The 20,471-nt window shown below is 39.2% G+C and overlaps 1 protein-coding gene across 1 annotated transcript; it reads right to left on the bottom strand.

Annotated features, from left to right (window-relative positions):
- Window positions 1-16,570: 16,570 nt before the first annotated feature.
- LOC132059656 (uncharacterized) lies at window positions 16,571-18,736 on the bottom strand. The gene is made up of 2 exons (XM_059452341.1): window positions 17,544-18,736; window positions 16,571-17,463 (listed from the first exon to the last, which is right to left on the bottom strand). Exons 1-2 carry the CDS (start codon window positions 18,264-18,266, stop codon window positions 17,404-17,406), a joined length of 783 nt encoding a protein of 260 aa, XP_059308324.1. The 5' UTR covers window positions 18,267-18,736; the 3' UTR covers window positions 16,571-17,403.
- Window positions 18,737-20,471: the final 1,735 nt, after the last annotated feature.

The following is a 20,471-nucleotide window of genomic DNA, read 5'->3' as shown; positions in this document are numbered from 1 at the left end:
TCCAATATTCACCCCCATGTTTAACTCATACTAGTAACTTCATACCCATTTTAGCACATTTACATATAGTGCTTCTTCATCACCATTATTACCTTCCATAAAAATATTATATTCATATCATACTAAGAATCATGACTACATATAGATCACTACTCATAAACATCATAAAAGTTACATTTAGACTTCATTTACTACCTTCTTCTTCTACCCAAGTCTATCAACCCCTCCATAGTCTAAATAACATGAAATGATCATAAAACTTACCTTTGATTGAGTAGTAATAACCCTTGGATGGAAATACTTCACTTGAAGAAAAACCCTAGCTTCAATCCATAAATTCTTCTTGACTCTAGCAACCCCTAAGAGCTTTCTTATACTTGATTCCCTTAAATTAATGATATAAGCCTTGGATCTCCTTTGGATTCTGGTATATGAAATGTATGGAATGTTATAGGGACTTGGAGAGAAGTGGAGAAGTGTTAAAATGAAAATAATGAAGTAGGATCACATTTATACACTTAAGAATAACTCAGCCCGTCAGGTGTTATACGGACACTCATACGGTCCGTATAACATTGTATGGTCTATATAAGTGGTCGTGGTTCACCATCAGGGAAATCATCTTCCTGTCGGGTTATACAGACCCCTTATACGGACCGTATAAGTGGTCGTATAACTCCACTTCCCTGAAATGGTTTCCATCGTTTCGTTCGATCTCCAATCCTTATGGAACCTTCTTGACACTTGTTTTAACACTTCATTACCAATCTAAGGAGAGTTACAACTCTTCCCTAAGACATCATTAAGTCAACATTAGCTCGGTACTTTACGGAACTTTTCCAAAACACCACATATACTTTGCCCTTCTTAAGGAACTTTCTCCTCTTACTTCCAACATCTTTGAAATCTTAGCTAGGATCGTTAAATAACCTTTCTTACTTATAGAAACATCATATTCATCTCACCCTGGATTAGTCTATCTATCTCATGACGACATGAAATATTTCGGAGGTGTAACATAGTTCATAAGCCACTTGGCCAACCTTGCGCACCATCTTGTAAGGTCCAATATACCAGGGACTAAGCTTACCCTTCTTGCCAAATCTCATTACACCTTTCTTTGGCGATACTTTCAGGAATACCCAATTATTAACTTGGAATTCCATGTCTTGTTGACGATTGTCCGCATAAGATTTCTGACGACTCTGAGCTGTCAACAACTGGTCTCGGATTAGCTTGATCTTCTCTATCGTTTGTTAAATCAATTCTGGACCTATTAGTTGTGTCTCTCCTACTTCAAACCATCCAATTAGCGATCTACACTTCCTTCCATATAAAGCTTCGTACGGGGCCATCTGGATACTGGAATGATAGCTGTTGTTATACGCAAATTCAATAAGTGGCAAATGATCATCCAAATTACCTCCGAAATCTAATACGCATGCTCGCAACATATCTTCCAAGGTTTGAATAGTGCGTTCAGCTTGTCCATCCGTCTGTGGGTGAAACACTGTGCTGAGTCTCACTTGAGTTCCCAAACCTTCTTGAAAGGATTTCCAGAAATTAGCTGTAAATTATGCCCCTCTATCTGTGATAATGGATACTGGAACACCATGAAGTCGCACTATCTTTTTAAGGTACAGCTTTGCATAATCTTTTGCTGAGTATGTAGTTCTGACTGGTAGGAAATGAGCTGACTTCGTGAGTCTGTCAACAATCACTCATATGGAGTCATACTTACGCCGAGAATGGGGAAAACCTACAATAAAATCCATGTTGATCACCTCCTATTTCCAGGTTGGAATTTCCATAGCCTGCAACAATCCTCCAGGCTTTTGATGCTCGATTTTCACTTATTGGCAATTTGGAAACTGAGCTACAAATTCTACCATGTCTTTCTTCATGTTATTCCACCAATAAATTGACTTGAGATCATGGTACATCTTTGTCGCTCCTGGATGAACAGAATAACTTGAATAATGAGCTTATTCCAGAATCTGGTGGCGTAATCCTGCAACATCTGGAACACATAGCCTGCTTCGATACCTGAGAATCCCATCTACAGAAATCTCAAATGGTGACTTTTCCTTCTGGGGAAGTGCATCTCTGTAGTGACTCAACTTGGGATCTTCATATTGGCGCTTTTTCACTTCCATGTCTAAGGATGAAACAGCTGGGTTATGAACAGTAACTCTTGCATTGCCCGAGTCCATTAAGCGAACTCCTAGGCTAGCTAGCTGGTGGAGCTCACGGACTAATTCTTTCTTCTCCGGCTGAACATTACATAGACTGCCCATAGATTTATGACTGAGAGCATCGGCCACCATATTTGCCTTTCCGAGATGGTATAAAATACTCACATCATAGTCTTTCAATAGCTCTAACCATTGCCTCTGCCGTAGATTCAACTCCTTTTGCTTGAAAATATACTGGAGACTCTTGTGATCGGTATAAATATCAATATGAACACCATACAAATAATGTCTCCATATCTTTAGTGCATGAATAACCGCACCTAATTCAAGATCATGGGTCGGATAATTTTCCTCATGTTTTCGCAACTGCCTGGAAGCATAGGCAATAAACCTTCCATGCTGCATCAACACACAGCCCAACCCTACAATAAACAACATAGCCTTCTGATCCTTCTGGAAGTGCTGGGACTGGGGCTGAAGTCAATCTATCTTTCAATTCCCGGAAGCTGCGCTCACAGGCATCGGTCCATTAAAATTTTACTGATTTCTGAGTTAGCTTCGTCAATGGTGCAGAAATAAAAGAAAATCCTTCCACAAATCTTTTGTAATAGCCTGCTAATCCCAGAAAGCTACGGACCTCTGTAGGTGTTGTAGGCCTTGGCCAAGTCTTCACGGCTTCAATTTTCTGAGTATCTACTCGGATACCGTCAGCTGAGATAATATGACCCAGAAAAGTCACAGAATTTAACCAAAACTCACATTTTGAAAACTTAGCATATAATTCTCGAGTCCAAAGAATTCCAAGAACAGTACGTAAATGATCTGCATGTTCTGCTTCTGATCGAGAGTACACTAGGATGTCATCGATGAACATAATTACGAATAGATCCAGGAAAGGCCTAAATACATTATTCATCAAATTCAAAAATACTGCCAGGGCGTTAGTCAACCCAAATAACATTACCCGAAATTCATAATGACCATATCTAGTTCTGAAAGCCGTTTTTGGGATATCTTCTTCTCTAACTCTCACCTGGTGATATCCTGACCTCAGGTCTATCTTGGAAAACCACTTAGCACCTTGTAATTGATCAAACAAATCATTGATTCTCGAAAGCGGATACTTATTCTTTATCGTCACCTTATTCAATTGCCTATAGTCAATGCACATTCGTAAGGAACCATCTTTCTTTCTTTCGAACAAGACAAGTGCTCCCCACGGCGATGAACTGGGTCTAATAAATCCCTTCTCAAGCAAATCCTTCAGTTGTGCTTTTAGCTCTTTCAATTCTGCAGGAGCCATTCTGTAAGGAGGAATAGATATAGGCTCAGTGTCTGGAAACACATCAATAGTAAAATCAATCTTCCGTTCCGGTGGAAGACCTGGAAGCTCATCTGGAAATACATCCGAAAACTCATTTACTACCGGGACAAATTGAAGAGTCGGCGGCTTTGCCTCGGTGTCATGAACCCGGACCAAATGATAAATATAGCCTTTTGCAATCAAGTTCCTTGCTTTGAGATAGGAAATAAACCTACCTCTTGGGCCCGTTGTGTTACCTTTCCATTCAAGCACTGGTTCTCTTGGGAATTGGAATCGAACCATTTTTGTTCTACAGTCCACATTAGCATAACAAGAGGCCAGTCAATCCATGCCCATAATAACATCAAAATCTAACATTTACAGCTCAATCAAATCAGCTACAGTGTAACAATCATATACCATAATCGCACAGTTTTTGTATACTTGTCTAGCTATTACTGTGTTATCAACAGGAGTAGATACCTCAAAAGGTTTGATTAGCTCGGGTTTCACCCCAATACAACCTGCAATATAAGGAGCGATATATGACGAAGTAGAACCCGGATCAATCAATGCATAAACATCATAGGAGAATACTGATAATACACCTATGACAACGTCAGGGGAGGACTCAAGATCCTGTCGCCCGGCTAATGCATAAATACGGGGCTGAGGGCCACTCGAACTGGATGCTCCCCCTCTACCCCTACCACGACTTGATGAAGTCTGGGGAGTCTACCCTACAGGGCACACGGACGAAGAAAATTCGGCTACCCATCTTGTGGGCTGGGCCCCAACTCTGCCACTCATCGATGGATAATCACGTATCATATGCCCAGTCTGACCACAGGCATAGCAAGCATCTGAGCCTCGACAACACTGACCAGCATGTAATCCACCGCACTGGCTGCATCGCGGTATCGGTGGTCTCCTCTGACTAAGATCGCCTCCAAACTGGGAACCTAAAACCCTCAAACTCTTACTCGGTCCAGAATAAATAAGGCGATCAAATCTCCTACCCGCAAATCGAGGAGATGCACTAGCCGTAGACTGGCCTGAATATCTGGAATACTATTTCCTCTTGCCTCCTCTATACTCACTACTAGCACCGGCAGATCTGGCCCTCTTACTATGCCCTCTATCAATATCGCGCTCACCCCTATGCGGCTGTTGTTGCTCTTTCAAATTCTGAGCATGGCTTGAATACGAGAGATATCCATTCCTTCCTAGAGTGAAGCTGTCAAGCAGTCTTTAATTAAGTGTGGCCCCAGGCCACTCACAAACCGATGCACCAGGTCTCCCATATCGGCTACCATGGTCGGAGCATACCTAGACAATGAATTGAAACGGAGACTGTACTCTCGAGCACTCATATTTTCTTGCCTTAAATTCAAAAACCTATCAGCTCAGGCCTGACGGACCTCAGGTGGCAAATAATGGCGGATGAAAGCATTTACAAACTCCTGCCATACCAGGGAAGGTGCATTTTTCTATCTCGAAGATATCCAATTATTATACCATAGAACGGCTACATCCCGTAACCTGTAGGACTCTAACTCCACGGACTCAGTATCAGACGCATGTATTATTCTCAGCGACCTTAACATCTCATCTATAAAACCCTGCGGGTCTTCATCCGGCTTTGACCCAAAAAATTCTAGAGGATCCAAACTCATAAAATCACGGGCCCTTGCACTAACTGCTCTATCGCCTGGACCCGTACTCTGCCGCTGAGCCTAAGCAGCAACTAGCTGGGTCAATAATTGAATAGTCTCGGTCATCTGCTGGCCTGAAGCACCCGGTGGAGGAACTGGAGGCATTGGAGCTGGAGCTGAGGCCTCTCTATAATAGGCGGAGTGTGAGAAGTCAAAGATGGAGCCTCATTATGGGATTCACCTTCCTCTATATTTACCGATGCCTCCCGTTCAGTCCGCCTTCCTGTCACAGTCTTGCCCTTCTGGGCGGCTGTTGCTTTCCTCTTTATAGGCATCGCTGAAATCATAACGCACAATTAGGGAAAAGAGAAATCTTATATTATAGCTCTATCGCATGATCTATGAAGAAGAAGGACGGTCATTATTCCTAAATGCCCCGCAGCCTCTTGTTTATAAGTGTGGCGTGCTTCACACCTAAAAACAAGACTCTACTAGACACGGCTCGTAGACACACCCTAGGACGGAACTGCTCTGATACCACTTTTGTCACGACCCAACTAGAGGGCCACGACGGGTACCCGGAGCTAGCCTACCGAGCACCACATTTCCTTCTATTATCTGCCTCATCTTGAGTTAATACAAGTCCCAAAGCAACACTTAGTATGGGACAGTCCTCAATTACTCCTCGAAACATATATATAAATGTACAAGCCCATGAGACTACAAAATGATATACAAATCATACGCTAAATAGATCATAAGACAACTACTACCCACATATATGTATCTACGAGCCTCTAACTGGGATACTGAAATCATAAGGAAGGGACAGGACCCCGCCATGCCCCAAATATGTACACAAAAGAATATACCAATAAGCGGCAACTCCAGAGTAGTGGAGTGCTCCTGTATATCTGCTGGTAAAGCTCCTAAGCGTCTGTGCCGTGTCCCTGTCTACCTGCGGGCATGAACGCAGCGTCCATAAAAGAAAGGACGTCAATACGAACAATGTACTGAATATACAAGGCATGTATAACAACATAATAAAGAAATAAGATAGCATAAGATGAAGGAATAACCTGTAATTGATTGCCTCTTAAGGCGGAGTCATGCATGCTAACTTTTATATTTACAACATCAGCATAGCATATATACATACATAAACTGCCCGACCATATAGGTACGGTGTGATCATCATTAGCCCGCGTCCGGGCCTTCCGCGTCCGGGGTAAACATCTCATGCCGCCCACTAGTGGTCTCTGCCCAGCCAACTAGGCACGGTGTAATTATCATCATAGACGTCCACTACGCCCAGCTTAGTAGTGTCTACCCGGCCAACTAGGCACGGTGTAATCATACATATAGCCGACCACTAGTGGTGTCTGCCCGGCCAACTAGGCACAGTGTAATTATCATCATAGCCGTTCACTACGCCCAGCGTAATGGTGTCTGCCCGGCCAACTAGGCACGGTGTAATCATACATATACATAACATAAAGCATACATGAGAGCCCAAGTGAAAGCTACAACTCTATCGGAGTGACGTAAGGTCGGTAACCTCCGATTATATTATGGAACAACCATCATCACTATATCTCACCTTGAAGGAACTAGTATCATGAGGTGAGATGGCCAACAATGATTAACATCAAGGAAATTATGAAATAAGATCATTAAGCTCATAATAGCATCAATTCATAAGCTTTGGAATCTCTAGAAGTGAAATCATCATCATTATCATTATCATAGAACACATCTTATCTCTTTCTCATAAGAAGCTCTCAAGAATCTTTAACTTTCAACTTTTGGGATGTAAGAAGGTCATGGAAATATAGAGAGGAAATCATAATAGAGGAGTCATGCCTTTGAAAGAAAGGGACTAGCCTTACATACCTTTTACGTCTCCTTAACAACTAAATGTTCTCCTTCCAAGCTCACAACTCTTTGATCATGTAAAGATGATCCTTGGATGTATATAATTCACTTGAGAGAAACCCCAATTTCAATACCAATGGAATTCTTGACTTCTATTAACCCTAGTGAGCCTCTTTTGCTCTTGATTCTTGGTAATGAATCCTTGATTTCCCTTAAGTTTGTGTTAATATGGTGGAGAGAATATTCTGGAGCTTTCAAGACTTGTGGAGAAGGTAGGAAATGAAAATTATGAACAAGGGTCATCCATTTATAATTGGAACTAGAAAGTTCCAGCGAGGCGGTTCGATGAGCGGGTCGACGGTCCGTCGACTTGCTCCGACGACACGTGCTGCGCATCCGAGGTTGCGGCGGTAGCGGTGCATAATGACGGTCCGTCAATGCTGACTGATGTCTGCAAATCTCCCCGAATCTGTTCAAATTACGTTGATTCGATTCGTTCAACTTCCAATCTTGTAAGTTACCAGGAATCACTGCTGGTACATTTGTACACGGGGTAAGACACTTTCTACCTCCAAAACTTAGGCACAAGTCTCCATTCCTAAGGCATACCAGTCTAGGAACCGTAAGTTCTACTATGACGAAAATGAGAGGCGTAACATCTTGAGTACCCGACAATTCTTAATGTTTTTGGAACTCGTAATGCCCTTAGCATACTTGGTAAAAATGTTCAATGAATCAAAAAAGAGCCTTAAGCGAATGGGCATGTGTTTGTTTGTAGTTTGTAACTATGTATATCCAAACGTATTATGTGTGCTGTGCGTGTTGCTTAAATCGACAGAAAGATGAAAAACATCAAATCCTACTACTGTCTCACCAGAGGAATCACCTGCAAGACGCAGGTTCAACCTGCGAATCGTAGGTCTGTCATAGGACGTGACAGTGGTAAGGGAAAATGATGCTTTTGGGATGTTATCATCTGCGAGTCCCATCTGGGAATCTCAGGACATGCCTGCTAGACGCAGGTGTACCACAGATGGTGCCATCCACACAAAAAAAAATTGTGTTTACCTTTCTCCTATTTCCTTTTCTTGTTGGTTTCTTGCCTTCGTTTATTTTCATGATTTCACATTAAGAAAAACCATAAAAAAATAGTTTTCTTCTTTGTTGTGCGTAGAATGGCCAAAAAGAACACGTCAAAGAGACCAGTACGAGGTGGCGACATGAGTGCTCAGTAAACCTCTACTAGTTCGCGCAAGCACAAGGCTCCCATGGATAATGTCCCCCAGACTGAAGAGAGGACAATCAATGCCCCGGTTACTACAAATGCATACCAACCTACTCAAAGAGAATCTAGTTTGCCGGAGGTCGATGTGGCTGCTGAGGGAGGAAGAAAAAGGGAAGAAGAGGAGCTCTAGTTTTCAATTAAGGGCTCAAAGGAAATATACCTTGCTGGCACTAAATTTAACGATGATGGAAATACTACGAAAGAGTTTCACGAAGGAAAAAAGGGTGAGTCTGAATGGGCTGAAAGAAACTTGCCCAAGTATCGTCCTGAAGCTGAAGGCTCAACGATGAGAATGTTTTATAAAACCTACATAAGAGTTCAACCCAATCTTGGTGCAGGAATTCTATGCTACATATGGGGCTCTGTTGAAGAACAAAAGACAACGACGACCATTACACTTGCAGGAACCTCTAAATTGGGTAACAGTTCAGGGGGTTGAAGTGCATTGCTCGATTGAGGGAATAAATCTCTACTATTTCGAGCAACGCGAGGGAGATCCAGAAAAAGGGTGGCCATCCCGTTATTTAGAGTATATATGAGAGTTGTAAATACATTCGATCATCGTGTGTGAGCAGCCTCCATAATTGCCATATGAACACCGGGTTGGTTTCATCTTGAAGTTAATATTCGCAAGAGCACACACTACATTGAAGCAAAATTCTGGCTATCTGCCGTATCTTCGAGGGTGTTGCTATCAAGAATGACACCGACACCTCCCTTGAAAAAGTCATTATGATCGCTTCTCTCATGTTGGGGTTCATTGTTGATGTGGGGAAGGTTATTCGGAAGGAGCTCAAGGAGCATCCTCAAAAGAAAAATACCTCATTGCCCTTCCCATGCCTCATTACAGATTTGTGTTGGAAGTGGGGGGTGCCTAAGATTGATCGATTTGACAGGCCAATGAAAGCTGAGAGGACCGTTGACATCACCAGGAGTAGGGATGATGATAATCTCGCAAATAAGAGAAAGAATATGGTGCAACAAATGAGGGCCCCCACTATTGAGCTTGATCCAGACATTATTAAGACAGAGGGTCAGACCACTGTCATCCCATCCACTATACTAGTTTCCACACCCTGCACCTCTATGGCCACTTCTTCGGCTTCAACATCAGGGCAAGGTATTTCAAGGAAAGGTATGTGGTTGATCAGACTTGCAGATGCAAAAGTGAACAAGCGCGTGAATGAATTTCCAGATTTTGTGAAAGATGTTATTGAGCTAGCATTGGCATCACAGGCAATACAAATTGAGGAAGTGAAGAGGTAACAACACATGATGAAAGAGCAGCTTCAGTCGATCGAGCTCAAACACGAGTGTATTTAGGGTGGTGGTGATGGAAGCCTTCCCGCTATTCGAGGAGACTTGTCTAGGTCAAGGCAGACATTCAAGAATTGAAAAGCGATATGGAGCCTACTGGAAATATCTTGCCACCTGCGGTGAGATTATTTCTTGCTAGACCCATCGAGTCATGCTATGAGCAATCTGCTGAGGAAGAAAAGGAAGGTGGAGATGATGAGGAAGAGAGTGAGGAAAAGCCAGAGGGTAAAAGTGAAAGAGATGATGAGAATGATGCAGCTGACGAGAGATTGGAGAGAGCCCACAATGAGGCCCTGGCAACCGATTTTCCCGAGGCCGATGTAGACACTTTCATGGCATTGCAGCAATCTATAGAGGAGCAGACAGAGAACAGAGGCAAGAGTGTCGATGCAGTTCCGCCACCCACACAGGCCCATGGAGCTAGTACTTCGTCAACTCCCCCAGTTGATGCCCCACTTCCACAGTCAGTCGGTCCTGAGACGACTAGACCTGCATCCGAGGTTCCATTGAGTGGTGATATTGATCTTACGCCACTGTTCCTGCTGATCAAACTCTGACTCCACACAGAGAGTCTGATATTGCTCATTCAGATATGACTCATACGGACACGTGAAACGTCCCCAGGGAGCTCCTTACCTCTTGTTTTATGTTTGATGTATTAGGGACACTGCATGCTTAATTTGTTGGGGGTGGGATAGCTCATGTCTTGGTGTGGAAGTTTTGTCGCTCTTGGGTTTTCTTTGTCAGTGCTCTTTCGCAAGAGCTTTTATTTTCTGTTGAACCTGAAATGTTTAGGCAGTGTTTTGTTTATTCAACTGTAGCAAAGTGTATGACTTATATGGTGTTGGTTTAATTAGTTTATGGCATGTACTTGTGTTGAACCTAGAATGTTTAGGCAGTATTTTGTTTATTCAGGAGTAGGCTTACCTTGTTTACATTTGAAGTCTTCATGTTCGTTGTTCAACCGCCACTTAGTAACTACATTTTCCTCATAATTAGTCACAAAAGTATGCAAATTAGTGCTTGAATCTCCAAGTCCATTTAGTACATGATTAGTACTTTCATTTCGAGATGTCGCTTTCAACCCAAAACTAAACACATCATTATTAGAAGTTGTAGCCCACATGTATCTAATATTGTAAAGATTATTCAATCATCCATATTTTTCTATGTTGTAAGCATCATCGTCCACATTTCTTCAAATTCAATAATAGAATCACATTCAGACATGCACTTGTTAAAAAGTTTAGATATTTTTTTATCACTCTTAAGTGAGTCCAAATGAGATGCGGCATTCTGAGCTATGTGCCACTGACAAAAACTATGTTTGGTGCCTGATATCACTTCTCTAATGGCAATCGTCATTGTTTGATCTTGGTCTGTTATAATAGTATGCGGGGTAACACCTCCCATTGACTTTAAAAATGTCTAGAATAACCATTTAAAAAATTCTGCCGAATTATTAGACAGAAACACACAATCAAAAATTATATTCTACCAATGATGATTTATTTCAATAAACTATGCACAAATCATACGATTCTTATTTGTTTGATATATTGTGTCAAAAGACACGACATCACCAAAAATATCATAGTCAATTCTAGATCGACCATCTCTCCAAAGATTGTTAGCGCTACACCCTTCAGAATCAAGTTGAACATCCCAATAAAAATGTGTCGCACTCGCTTATCTATTATTAAACTCGTTAACAACACTTTGAGAATCTCTAAAATTTTACCTTTGATTTCATCAACTGATGTATAAAATTAAAACAATTTCTTTTTGAATAGCCTACAGCACCAGCCCCTCCAGCCTCTTCTACCAAGTAAGAATAAGTTGCAATCGGCTTTACACTAGTGTTAACCATATTTTCAATCACCAACTCTTTGGTTTTAGTTACCGAACAAGAAGATCTTAATAAATGTCTTTTTTTGCTGAAGTCATTTCATGGTTATGCTCTTTGACAAATCTATCTATCAAGAAAGGACTACTAGAAAATTAACGCTTAAAACTTATCATTGCATGATACTTCGATCATGTGTCTATGTGGCTGCATGATATCTTACTAGATTTTCTTTGCCGTTCATCTTTCTCCCCATGCTTATAACACACGAAACGTTTTTCTCTAACCACCAAACAACCTTGAAAAAATAATACTTCCTCCGTCTCAATTTATAAAAGGGTGCTTGACATGGCATGGAGTTTAGGGAAGAAAGTAAGACTTTTGAATCTTGTGGTTCAAAATAAGTCATAGATATTTGTGTGTGCCAGGACCCAATTCACCGGTCATGATGGCACCTACACTGTCCCACTGGTAGGTGAACCATTTCCAATACTGCCAAATCATTTGGAAAGAAAAAACAAAAATTAAATACACTAGAAAATCATCCAATATTCTCACTTTATATAAAAGAAAATACGAAAAGATAACTTAGTCTTTACAACCCAAAATTTGGCCTAAATCGTACAAGATCACTAAATAAGTCTGATACAAGTCCAAAAAGAGAAATAACACCGTCTGTAGAAATCAAACAGAAAATAGATAAAGAGGAGAATTTCAGGGGCCACATAGCAGCCATATAGCTCACCCTAAATCTCTCAGATATTGTGCCTCGTGATCAGCCACAAGGTCTCAAACTGAAACAGGGATCGGTATCTGCACAAAGTGCAAAAGTGTAGTATGAGTACAACCACTAGCACTCCGTATGTATTATAGGTCGACAACAATTGAAAACAAGCATTTAGCACATAAAGACTGAGCACGCAACACATATAAGACTAGGTAGTTATTTCTCAAAAAATGTATAAGGGTAAATCATATTTCGAGGAGTATCAACCGATAAACATACATGTTCCAAATGTGGCATGGTAAATGCATGAATGTGATGAAATGCACTGGCCAATAACACATCCTGGTACACACATGCAAGTGGTCATTCCATTTAGTCATGACCCATGGGGGACTCGCAAGGTCCATATACCACTCACTTCCATCTTGGCATTTCCCCTCGGAGGGTGGGAACCATATCATGGCATATCGTATATATCAACTCATATTATATGACGCCAACTTATATCATATCACGTAAACTCATGTCATATCACCCGGAACTGTTTCCCATCAGGCTTTAAGAACGTCACTCTTACCTCTTTCCCGATGTCATAGGACCACCTCTGCCTCATACAGTGACTCACTCCAACGAGTATATATATGTATGCATGAACAAGTACAATATGCATGGTAACATATGCCAACAATTTCATGAAAGTATGAAATGAATATGCGTACACCATGCAATTCCACTACATCAACTCAAATATCAACAATGATTTCTCTTTCACAAATAACACAAGATGTGAAGTGATGAAGGTACAATGAATCAATAATCACAAGTATGAATCAAGCATGGCTATCATAGCTCACATAAACAACAACCATACCGAACCAGTGAATTTATCACCACAACCAATGCCCGTAGGCTCAACATGCGTACCCCGTCACAACAAACTACTTAACATTAATTACTCAAACAAATACACCTGTACCCACCCAAGTGCTCATCACAGTCACTACGAAGGGTCTTCTTTTCACGCCCAACACCCCTTTAGTATTTATAAACTGTATACGTCATCAAATCGGAGTCTAAAGAGTAAACTATAAGCTACCTCGAAAGCCAAGCGGGAGCCAACAACACTCAAACCGGAGCCTTCCCCTTCCGAAGTGCCTCCGAAAGATCAAAGTCTATCACATACGAATTTCATGAACACACGAGTCCATATATACCCATATTACTATACTTCTATTTGGAACCCAAAAAACAGACCCAAATAACCAAACCAGAGCCCCAAGGGCAAAACTTGAATTTTAACTTAATTTATCTTACCCATAGTCTAAATAGTAAGAATCCTAAAATCATGGAAATCTAATCACAATTGGACCTTCCATTTCATGAAAAACCCTCTGTTGAGATTTGGGCTAAAACCCCTACTTTTCTACTAACCCTAACATGGACACGAGGCTAAATAATGAATTAAACTTATGGGAAACATTAAAATAGAGATTAGGAGCTTACCTCCTTAAAGAAACAAAGCTCTAGCTAGCACTTGAAATAGCCTCTAACCAAGCTCTCTAACCCAAAATGTGAAATAAAGATGTCTAGGTTCGAAATGGGAATTAAATGGGTTCTATTTAGCTATCCTTGTGGGTGCGGCACATTCCCCCCCCCCCCCCCACCCGCGAGGTTGTTTTTGGGCATAAAAGCTAGCGGATGCGAGCCTCACTTATGACTCACAGGTCCACAGGTGCAGATATTTAAGCGCATTCGCTTCTGCAGCCTACCTTCGCAGGTGTGTTAACCTGCCTCTCAGCCAAGTCTCGCACCTGCGACCCACCTTGCGCAGGTGTGGCTTCGCAAGTGCCCTTTCATCTGCATAGGTGTGACACACCAGAAACCAGCAACAGCTTAGTCCCAAAAATCCAAAAACCTTCAGATCTAACACCCGAAACATATCTGGAATCCATGAACACAAACCAAACATGCTACCCAAGTATTAACGACGATACGAACTTGCTCGCACGGTAAAAATATTGTTCTGAAATCATTAAGACACGTTTTACCACAAAATTACCCTAACTTTCTCAAAACCCAAAACTTAGCAAACCAAACATCCAAAACCTTCCCGAACCCTTCGTGACACGTACCAACCACCTAACTAAGTCAAAAATCACGTTCTTGCAATCCATGTGCCTTAGCACGCACATAAACTCTTAAGTCATTTATATTTGAAATACTCAACCATGCTATCTAACCATTAACATTTTGACACAGTCTACTACCACAAACATAGTCTTACCTCGAAATTATGACTTCAACTTTCAATTGTAGAGATTTCTTCTTATCAATCAACTTTAGCTCGTCCATTCAAGGATGCCATGAAATTACCCATCTTGGTACTGCACAAGTTACCTCCTCATCAATCTTCAATCGTAAAGTTCCTACTTGCCCTACACTAAGTCAAATTGTCCATAGACTTCATTCCTCAATTATACTTATCACTTTTACACCCTATCCGAATAATATAATATAATGTCACCATAACCCGTACATGATTCAAGCAGTCACGCTGCTTCAAATTCAAGTCTTATGAACCTTAACCCTCCAAAATAGATAGTAACATGCATTTATCTTAATTCTTCAATTTCCATATTCCATTCAAAATCACTTTTATAATTATCAGCTGAAAATCACTCAAACCCACTCATGGGGTGGATCGAAATATCATACATCTTTTATAATAGCTAAGCCAATCATGGAGGTAGTAGTAAACCACAATCTTGAGCATCTCAAAGTTTCCCTTACCTCACTCGAACCTTAAAACTAAATATTCCTCTAAGCCAAACACATCACATATACAATATCCACATTTCTTCTCCAAATTAGGCGCAACAATTGATAACTCTTTAAGTAATTAAATAATCCGTCCATCGCTAGAGTTATTTCTATTAGTCGGTCACTCTTTCCCCACACAGGTCAGGTATTCCATATTAAGGAGCGTGTGTATACCGGTGATGAAAAGGTCTTGCATTGCATTTGCATATCATATCATTTTATGAACCCCTTGTTGGGTAACTTACTTGAATTGTTGATTGGAATGTACTTATCCTTAAGAGTGAAATGAGAAGTTTAAAGTTAAATTGCTACTTCCTCAATTTCATTTTACCTGACCCATGTTGACTTGACACATCCCTTGAGAAAATTTTAATTAGGGGTGTATTTTACTAAACTAACCTTATTAATGATGTTCTGGAACTCTAAATTTGACTAGTAGTACTTTATGTAGTTATTTAATACTAAGGGTAGTATTTTGGGAAAAAGTAATAAAATTCTCTTGATTTGCTAAAATGGACAAGTAAAAAAGAAAAATCTATTTTTAGTATAGGGGCCAAGTAAAATGAAACGGAGGGAGTATTAAATATAGAAATATGTGACAAAAAGGAAAGAGTATCACATAAATTGGGACGGAAAGAATATTGTTTATCCTTCCTTACGCTGAAACCTTTAGAGTGTGCATACTGACAATATACATTATAAGCTTCTTCCTCGTCCTTAAAACAAAAAATCAGCTAATGATAAAAATATTATATATATATATATATATATATATATATATATATATATATATATGTATGTATGTATATATTCATACATACACACACAACACTAGAATCAAAATTCACTCAAGTTCATGTAGTTAGATATAAAAAGACCAAACTAATAATAAAACAAAAACTTTGAGACAAAGATAAATTGAGCAAAAATCCTAAATACTACATGTTCAAATTTTGTTTTTCTATATGCACAAGCAATAAGATGAATATTTTCTTTTCAACACGGCAACCATTGTTCTCAATTTAATAAAATTCTTTCAATATACATAATGTACTTACATAAGCAGGAAGTTAACCAATCTAGTATATGTCAATTCCTTTATGCCTCTAGCCCTTAATTTGAAATTCCCTTACATGTGTTGTTTCGGATTTACACAAACAAAAAAAAAAGGAACATAATGACACATAATTGAGAATTATGTAGTACTTAGAAGAAGGTGTGCAAGAAATAAAAGAAAGAAGAAGTTAACGCGACCCTAAATCTTTTGGCCATTGTTAGATAGTATAACTTTAACTACTTTCTTTTAAGTTAACTAGTTTTATTGTCTTTTTGATTTTTTTTTTCTTTCAAATAAGACTTTAGATGTAGTTTGTTTTCTATTGTTATCTTAACTACATTGGGTGTAAACAGCCGGTACGAGTAAGTTTTTACTGTATTGATTGGTGCATATACTAGGAGCTGATTTAGTGATAAGTATTTCCATGAGGGACCATTTGTAAATAACTTTTCAATTAGAAATCTTCTACGTACTAATTATCCCAACTGTAGAAGAGTGTTTGGCCAAAAATATCCCTTATCTTTGGGGGTAGGCTTAACTTTGTCCTTTAAATATAACCTTGAGCACTATATGTCCTTTAAGTTTGCAAAACTTGAGCACTTTTAGTCTCACTAACAGAGAACTTCACATTCTGTTAGAAAACTAACAGAATTTCAAAAAATCTTTAATATTAAATTTAAAGTGTAAAGAAAGGTAGAAGTGATGACAAAAGTTGGCTGAAACTAAATATCATTGATTCATTAAACATTGTAGGTTTCAAAAATGAAGATCACAGATCTTTACAATTTCAACTCCAGTAAATCAAATCCAACAATCATCATAGACAAAAAAAAATCAGCAGACTTCAAGCATCTCCATTAGCAAGGAAAACAAGCCTTCGCAGCAGCAAAAAAATAAGCACATCAGCAACAAAACTTTTAGCATTTCAGCAACAAGAATTTCAGCAGCGAACTTCAGCGTTCCAACAGCAAAAAAATAGTGTTCCAGCAGCGTTTCAGCAGCAAAATGGAGCGTTCCAGCAGCCAAAAAAAAAAAAACAGCATTTCAGCAACTAAAAAACAGCGCGCCAGCAGCAAGTTTCAGCATTTAGCAGAAAGAATTCAGCAGCAAAAATCAGCGTTCCAGCAACAACAAAAAAACAGTGTTTTGGCAACAAAAAACAGCGTTCCAGCAACAAAAAAAAAAGAGCATTCCAACCGCAAAAAAATAGAATTTTAGCTGCAATAAAAAGAACATTCCAGCAGTCAAAAATCAGCATTCTCACGACATTTCAGCAGCAAAACAACCAATATAGTAGCTATATTTCAGCAGATACCAACATAATTAAGAGTCAAATTCTTGAGTTGATTGCATATGTCTCCGTGCCGTAGGTCCTCTTCTAACCTGCATACAAAATACATAGTATTATTAATTTTTTTCATAACATAACTTAAAAATGGAGTTCAAATGTAATTTATTGATACCGGAAGCTTTGCGCGAGTTGATGAGCCCGAAGCATAAAATAATGGCTTATTAACTTGGAGATCCGGTTGAACAACATATAGTTTGCATGTTCTTCTGATATGGCCAGTATTATGGCATTTGTTGTAATCCAAAGAAGTCTGTCTCCTTTTCATTTTAGTTCTGCTTGCTACTACTTCATCCGGTTCTTTTCTCCTTTTTGTCTGGCTTTTTCCTTTAGTGCTAGTTCTTACTAATTTGGGAGGCAATGGAGCAATGTTATTTGACTTAGGCCACATATCCTGTCCATTCATAGGTAAAATAGCAAAGTCATAGACCCTTCTATATGTTTCCACCTTATAACAATCATGGACATAGGAATTAATCTCATCTTTTTTAGCCCAAATTGCAGCAATGGCATGCTTGCAAGGAATTCCTGTCAAATCCCATTTTCTACAGCTGCATATCTTATTTAGCAAGTCCACAACCCTCTTATTATTTATGTTTGCCCCTATAATCTCATAGTTCCACTCATTAGATTTTCTAGGAATGAACTTTGCTGTAGCCTTTTGATTTTTCTTCAATATATCCTTTATCCTAGGACAAACATCATTGATGTCCCATTTTGCGCTTTTATCCCTATTTGCCTGCATCCTAGCCATAAGAAGATACCTTATCTTTTCCAATAGAGTGATAATTGGCTTGTCTCTAGCTTCAATAATCATTGCATTAAAACATTCACACATGTTATTAAGTAGGATATCAGATTTCACGTTTTCAGAGAAGTGAGATCTAGACCATTCACTAGGTGATTTCTCTCTTAACCATTAGCAGCTTCAGGGTCTAAATCAAAGATCTCAACCATACAAATATCAAGACATTTCTCTATTGAAGCCCTTGCGGCTTTCCAAAGTGCATCCTTCAACGAGATACCACTAAATCCCGCACTCTTAAAGTTATTATGCAAATGCCTCACACAAAATCTGTGGTTAACACATGGCAACACCTCATTAAATGCCTAATTAAAGGCTTCAATCAGACCTTTTTGCTTATCTGACATGAAAGTCCAAGTAAAATCATCATCAATTTCTAAGTCACGCTTCAAATGATTCAAAAACCAAGCCCATGAGTCCATTCTTTCCTTCTCTACAACTGCATATGCTATTGGAAAGATTTTGTTATTAGGATCAACTCCGACAACCGTTAATTACTGAGTCTCATATTCAACCAACTTCATATAGATAGAAGTATTCGGATTTGTCCTCACAATTTCATTACAATAGTTCCACAATATCTTATATTGAGCATTTAGATCTCCATCAATAGTTTTGAGCGCCTTTCGCTTAGCCCTTCTACATTGATTTAATGTCACATGAGCTCTTAGCTCCACACTCACATGATCTCTAAATTCTTTGACGTTCTAATTCCTGTGCTTGCTAATGGCATCAAGATATCTTCTTGCAATATAGGAAGAAGTGATGGTTTTGTTAGAATGGTTCCATCCCTTACACTTATGATCGGCGTTGTATGTCTTGATCTGAAATGCCCTATCCCTGTGCATTCTTGAAGCCATAATCTCCCAGTTGCAATTTGAGTGTGTACAAGTTGCTCTAACTCGTTTCTTGTCATTCTTTTTCCACTTTATGTATTTTCCTTGACTAATTTCGTGAGTTATTACAGCATGTATGAACTCTCTCTTGTTTCCAAAGGTTAACTCTAATGCCAATTTTGGATTTTTTCCATCTGTTTTTGGGTTGAACTTTGGAAAGCTTAAACTATCGCTATCCAAATCATTTTGTAAGTCCTTGTATCATCGGAGTTGCAACAATCTGATTCCCTTTCTTCGGCATTCAACTTTCTCTCTAATTCTTCACCAACCTCATATGTACGCTTTTCATTTCTAATTCTTTCTGATAAATCATTTTCATCTGACAAGTCATTTTCTGAATCTTCAAAATCTTCACTACTTGAAGAATTTTCACCTCCAACTTCTTTATGATGTTCTTCAATAGTAGCTTGAGTTTTAACACTTGAGTTGCTTGGCCCCTTGTATATAATATCCTCAATACCCATTTCAATATTCGAGTCCAAATATTCAAAGTACACATTAACTACTTGATCTTTAGGAATATTTTTTTACAACAACAACAGCTTCCATATCAGTTGAAACAAGCCTCATTTTATCACCTAACCTTCCGAACTTGTGCCAAAAAGTAACTGAGCCATTCGTATAACCATATAATTCAGCCATTGATTTGAATACTGATAGCTTCAATTCGGTCATATTCACATAGTCAATAAAGTCCACATGGCCCCCAACATGATGTCTTGTAGGCTTGAGTTTCATTATACCACCATGTGTTATTTTAATGGTAAAATATTCTGGCTCGTACAGAGGATCTGCATAACAAAAAGATTTAAAAAGTAATTTAGTAATGGTGCATACATATATACTGCCTTATTTTATACAGTTTAAAAGGAGGACCATTTGAAGTGCATATATTTCAAAGTTAAGATATTGAATCTTCAAAAGGGGGACCATTTAAGGGAGAAAACATATAAAAACTCCACGTGTATTTTTCTCAGTTAACAATATCAGACTTCAATGAGCCTTCTTACAAAAATAAATCGGGAGGAGAACCCCATTATTTCATCTATTTTAGAACAAAAGAAGATTTCTTTCAAGTTGACAAATCAGGTCCCCAAAACGAAGAGTTTAAAAAATCATACATTGCTATATTAACTTGTACGAGCAATCATTGAAGTGATTTTGCTTGAAACTAAATTATGATTTGTAATACTCACCATAACTAGGGTTTCTTCCACCATTAATGCTCCTAAGAATCATTGATTGGGTGAACCAAAGTAGTGAAGACTTGAAGTGATTTCAAGAAGGCTGTGATTTTTTAGCTCTGAAACAAAGATGAAAAGGGAATTGGAGAAGAAAGGTT

Source organism: Lycium ferocissimum, chromosome 6 (genome assembly GCF_029784015.1).
Source record: "Lycium ferocissimum isolate CSIRO_LF1 chromosome 6, AGI_CSIRO_Lferr_CH_V1, whole genome shotgun sequence".
In the NCBI taxonomy this organism is placed as follows: domain Eukaryota; kingdom Viridiplantae; phylum Streptophyta; class Magnoliopsida; order Solanales; family Solanaceae; genus Lycium; species Lycium ferocissimum.
Note: the sequence above shows the minus strand (reverse complement) of the source record. Positions and strands in the feature narration are given on the sequence as shown.

Bases quoted from the DNA above. Each gene is read 5' to 3' on its own strand.
- LOC132059656 (XM_059452341.1), bottom strand. From the start codon at position 18,266: ATGTGTGAATGTTTTAATGCAATGATTATTGAAGCTAGAGACAAGCCA. The intron at 17,464-17,543 runs GTATCAATAAAT...TTTTGTATGCAG, and splicing joins CAACTCGCGCAAAGCTTCCG to GTTAGAAGAGGACCTACGGC.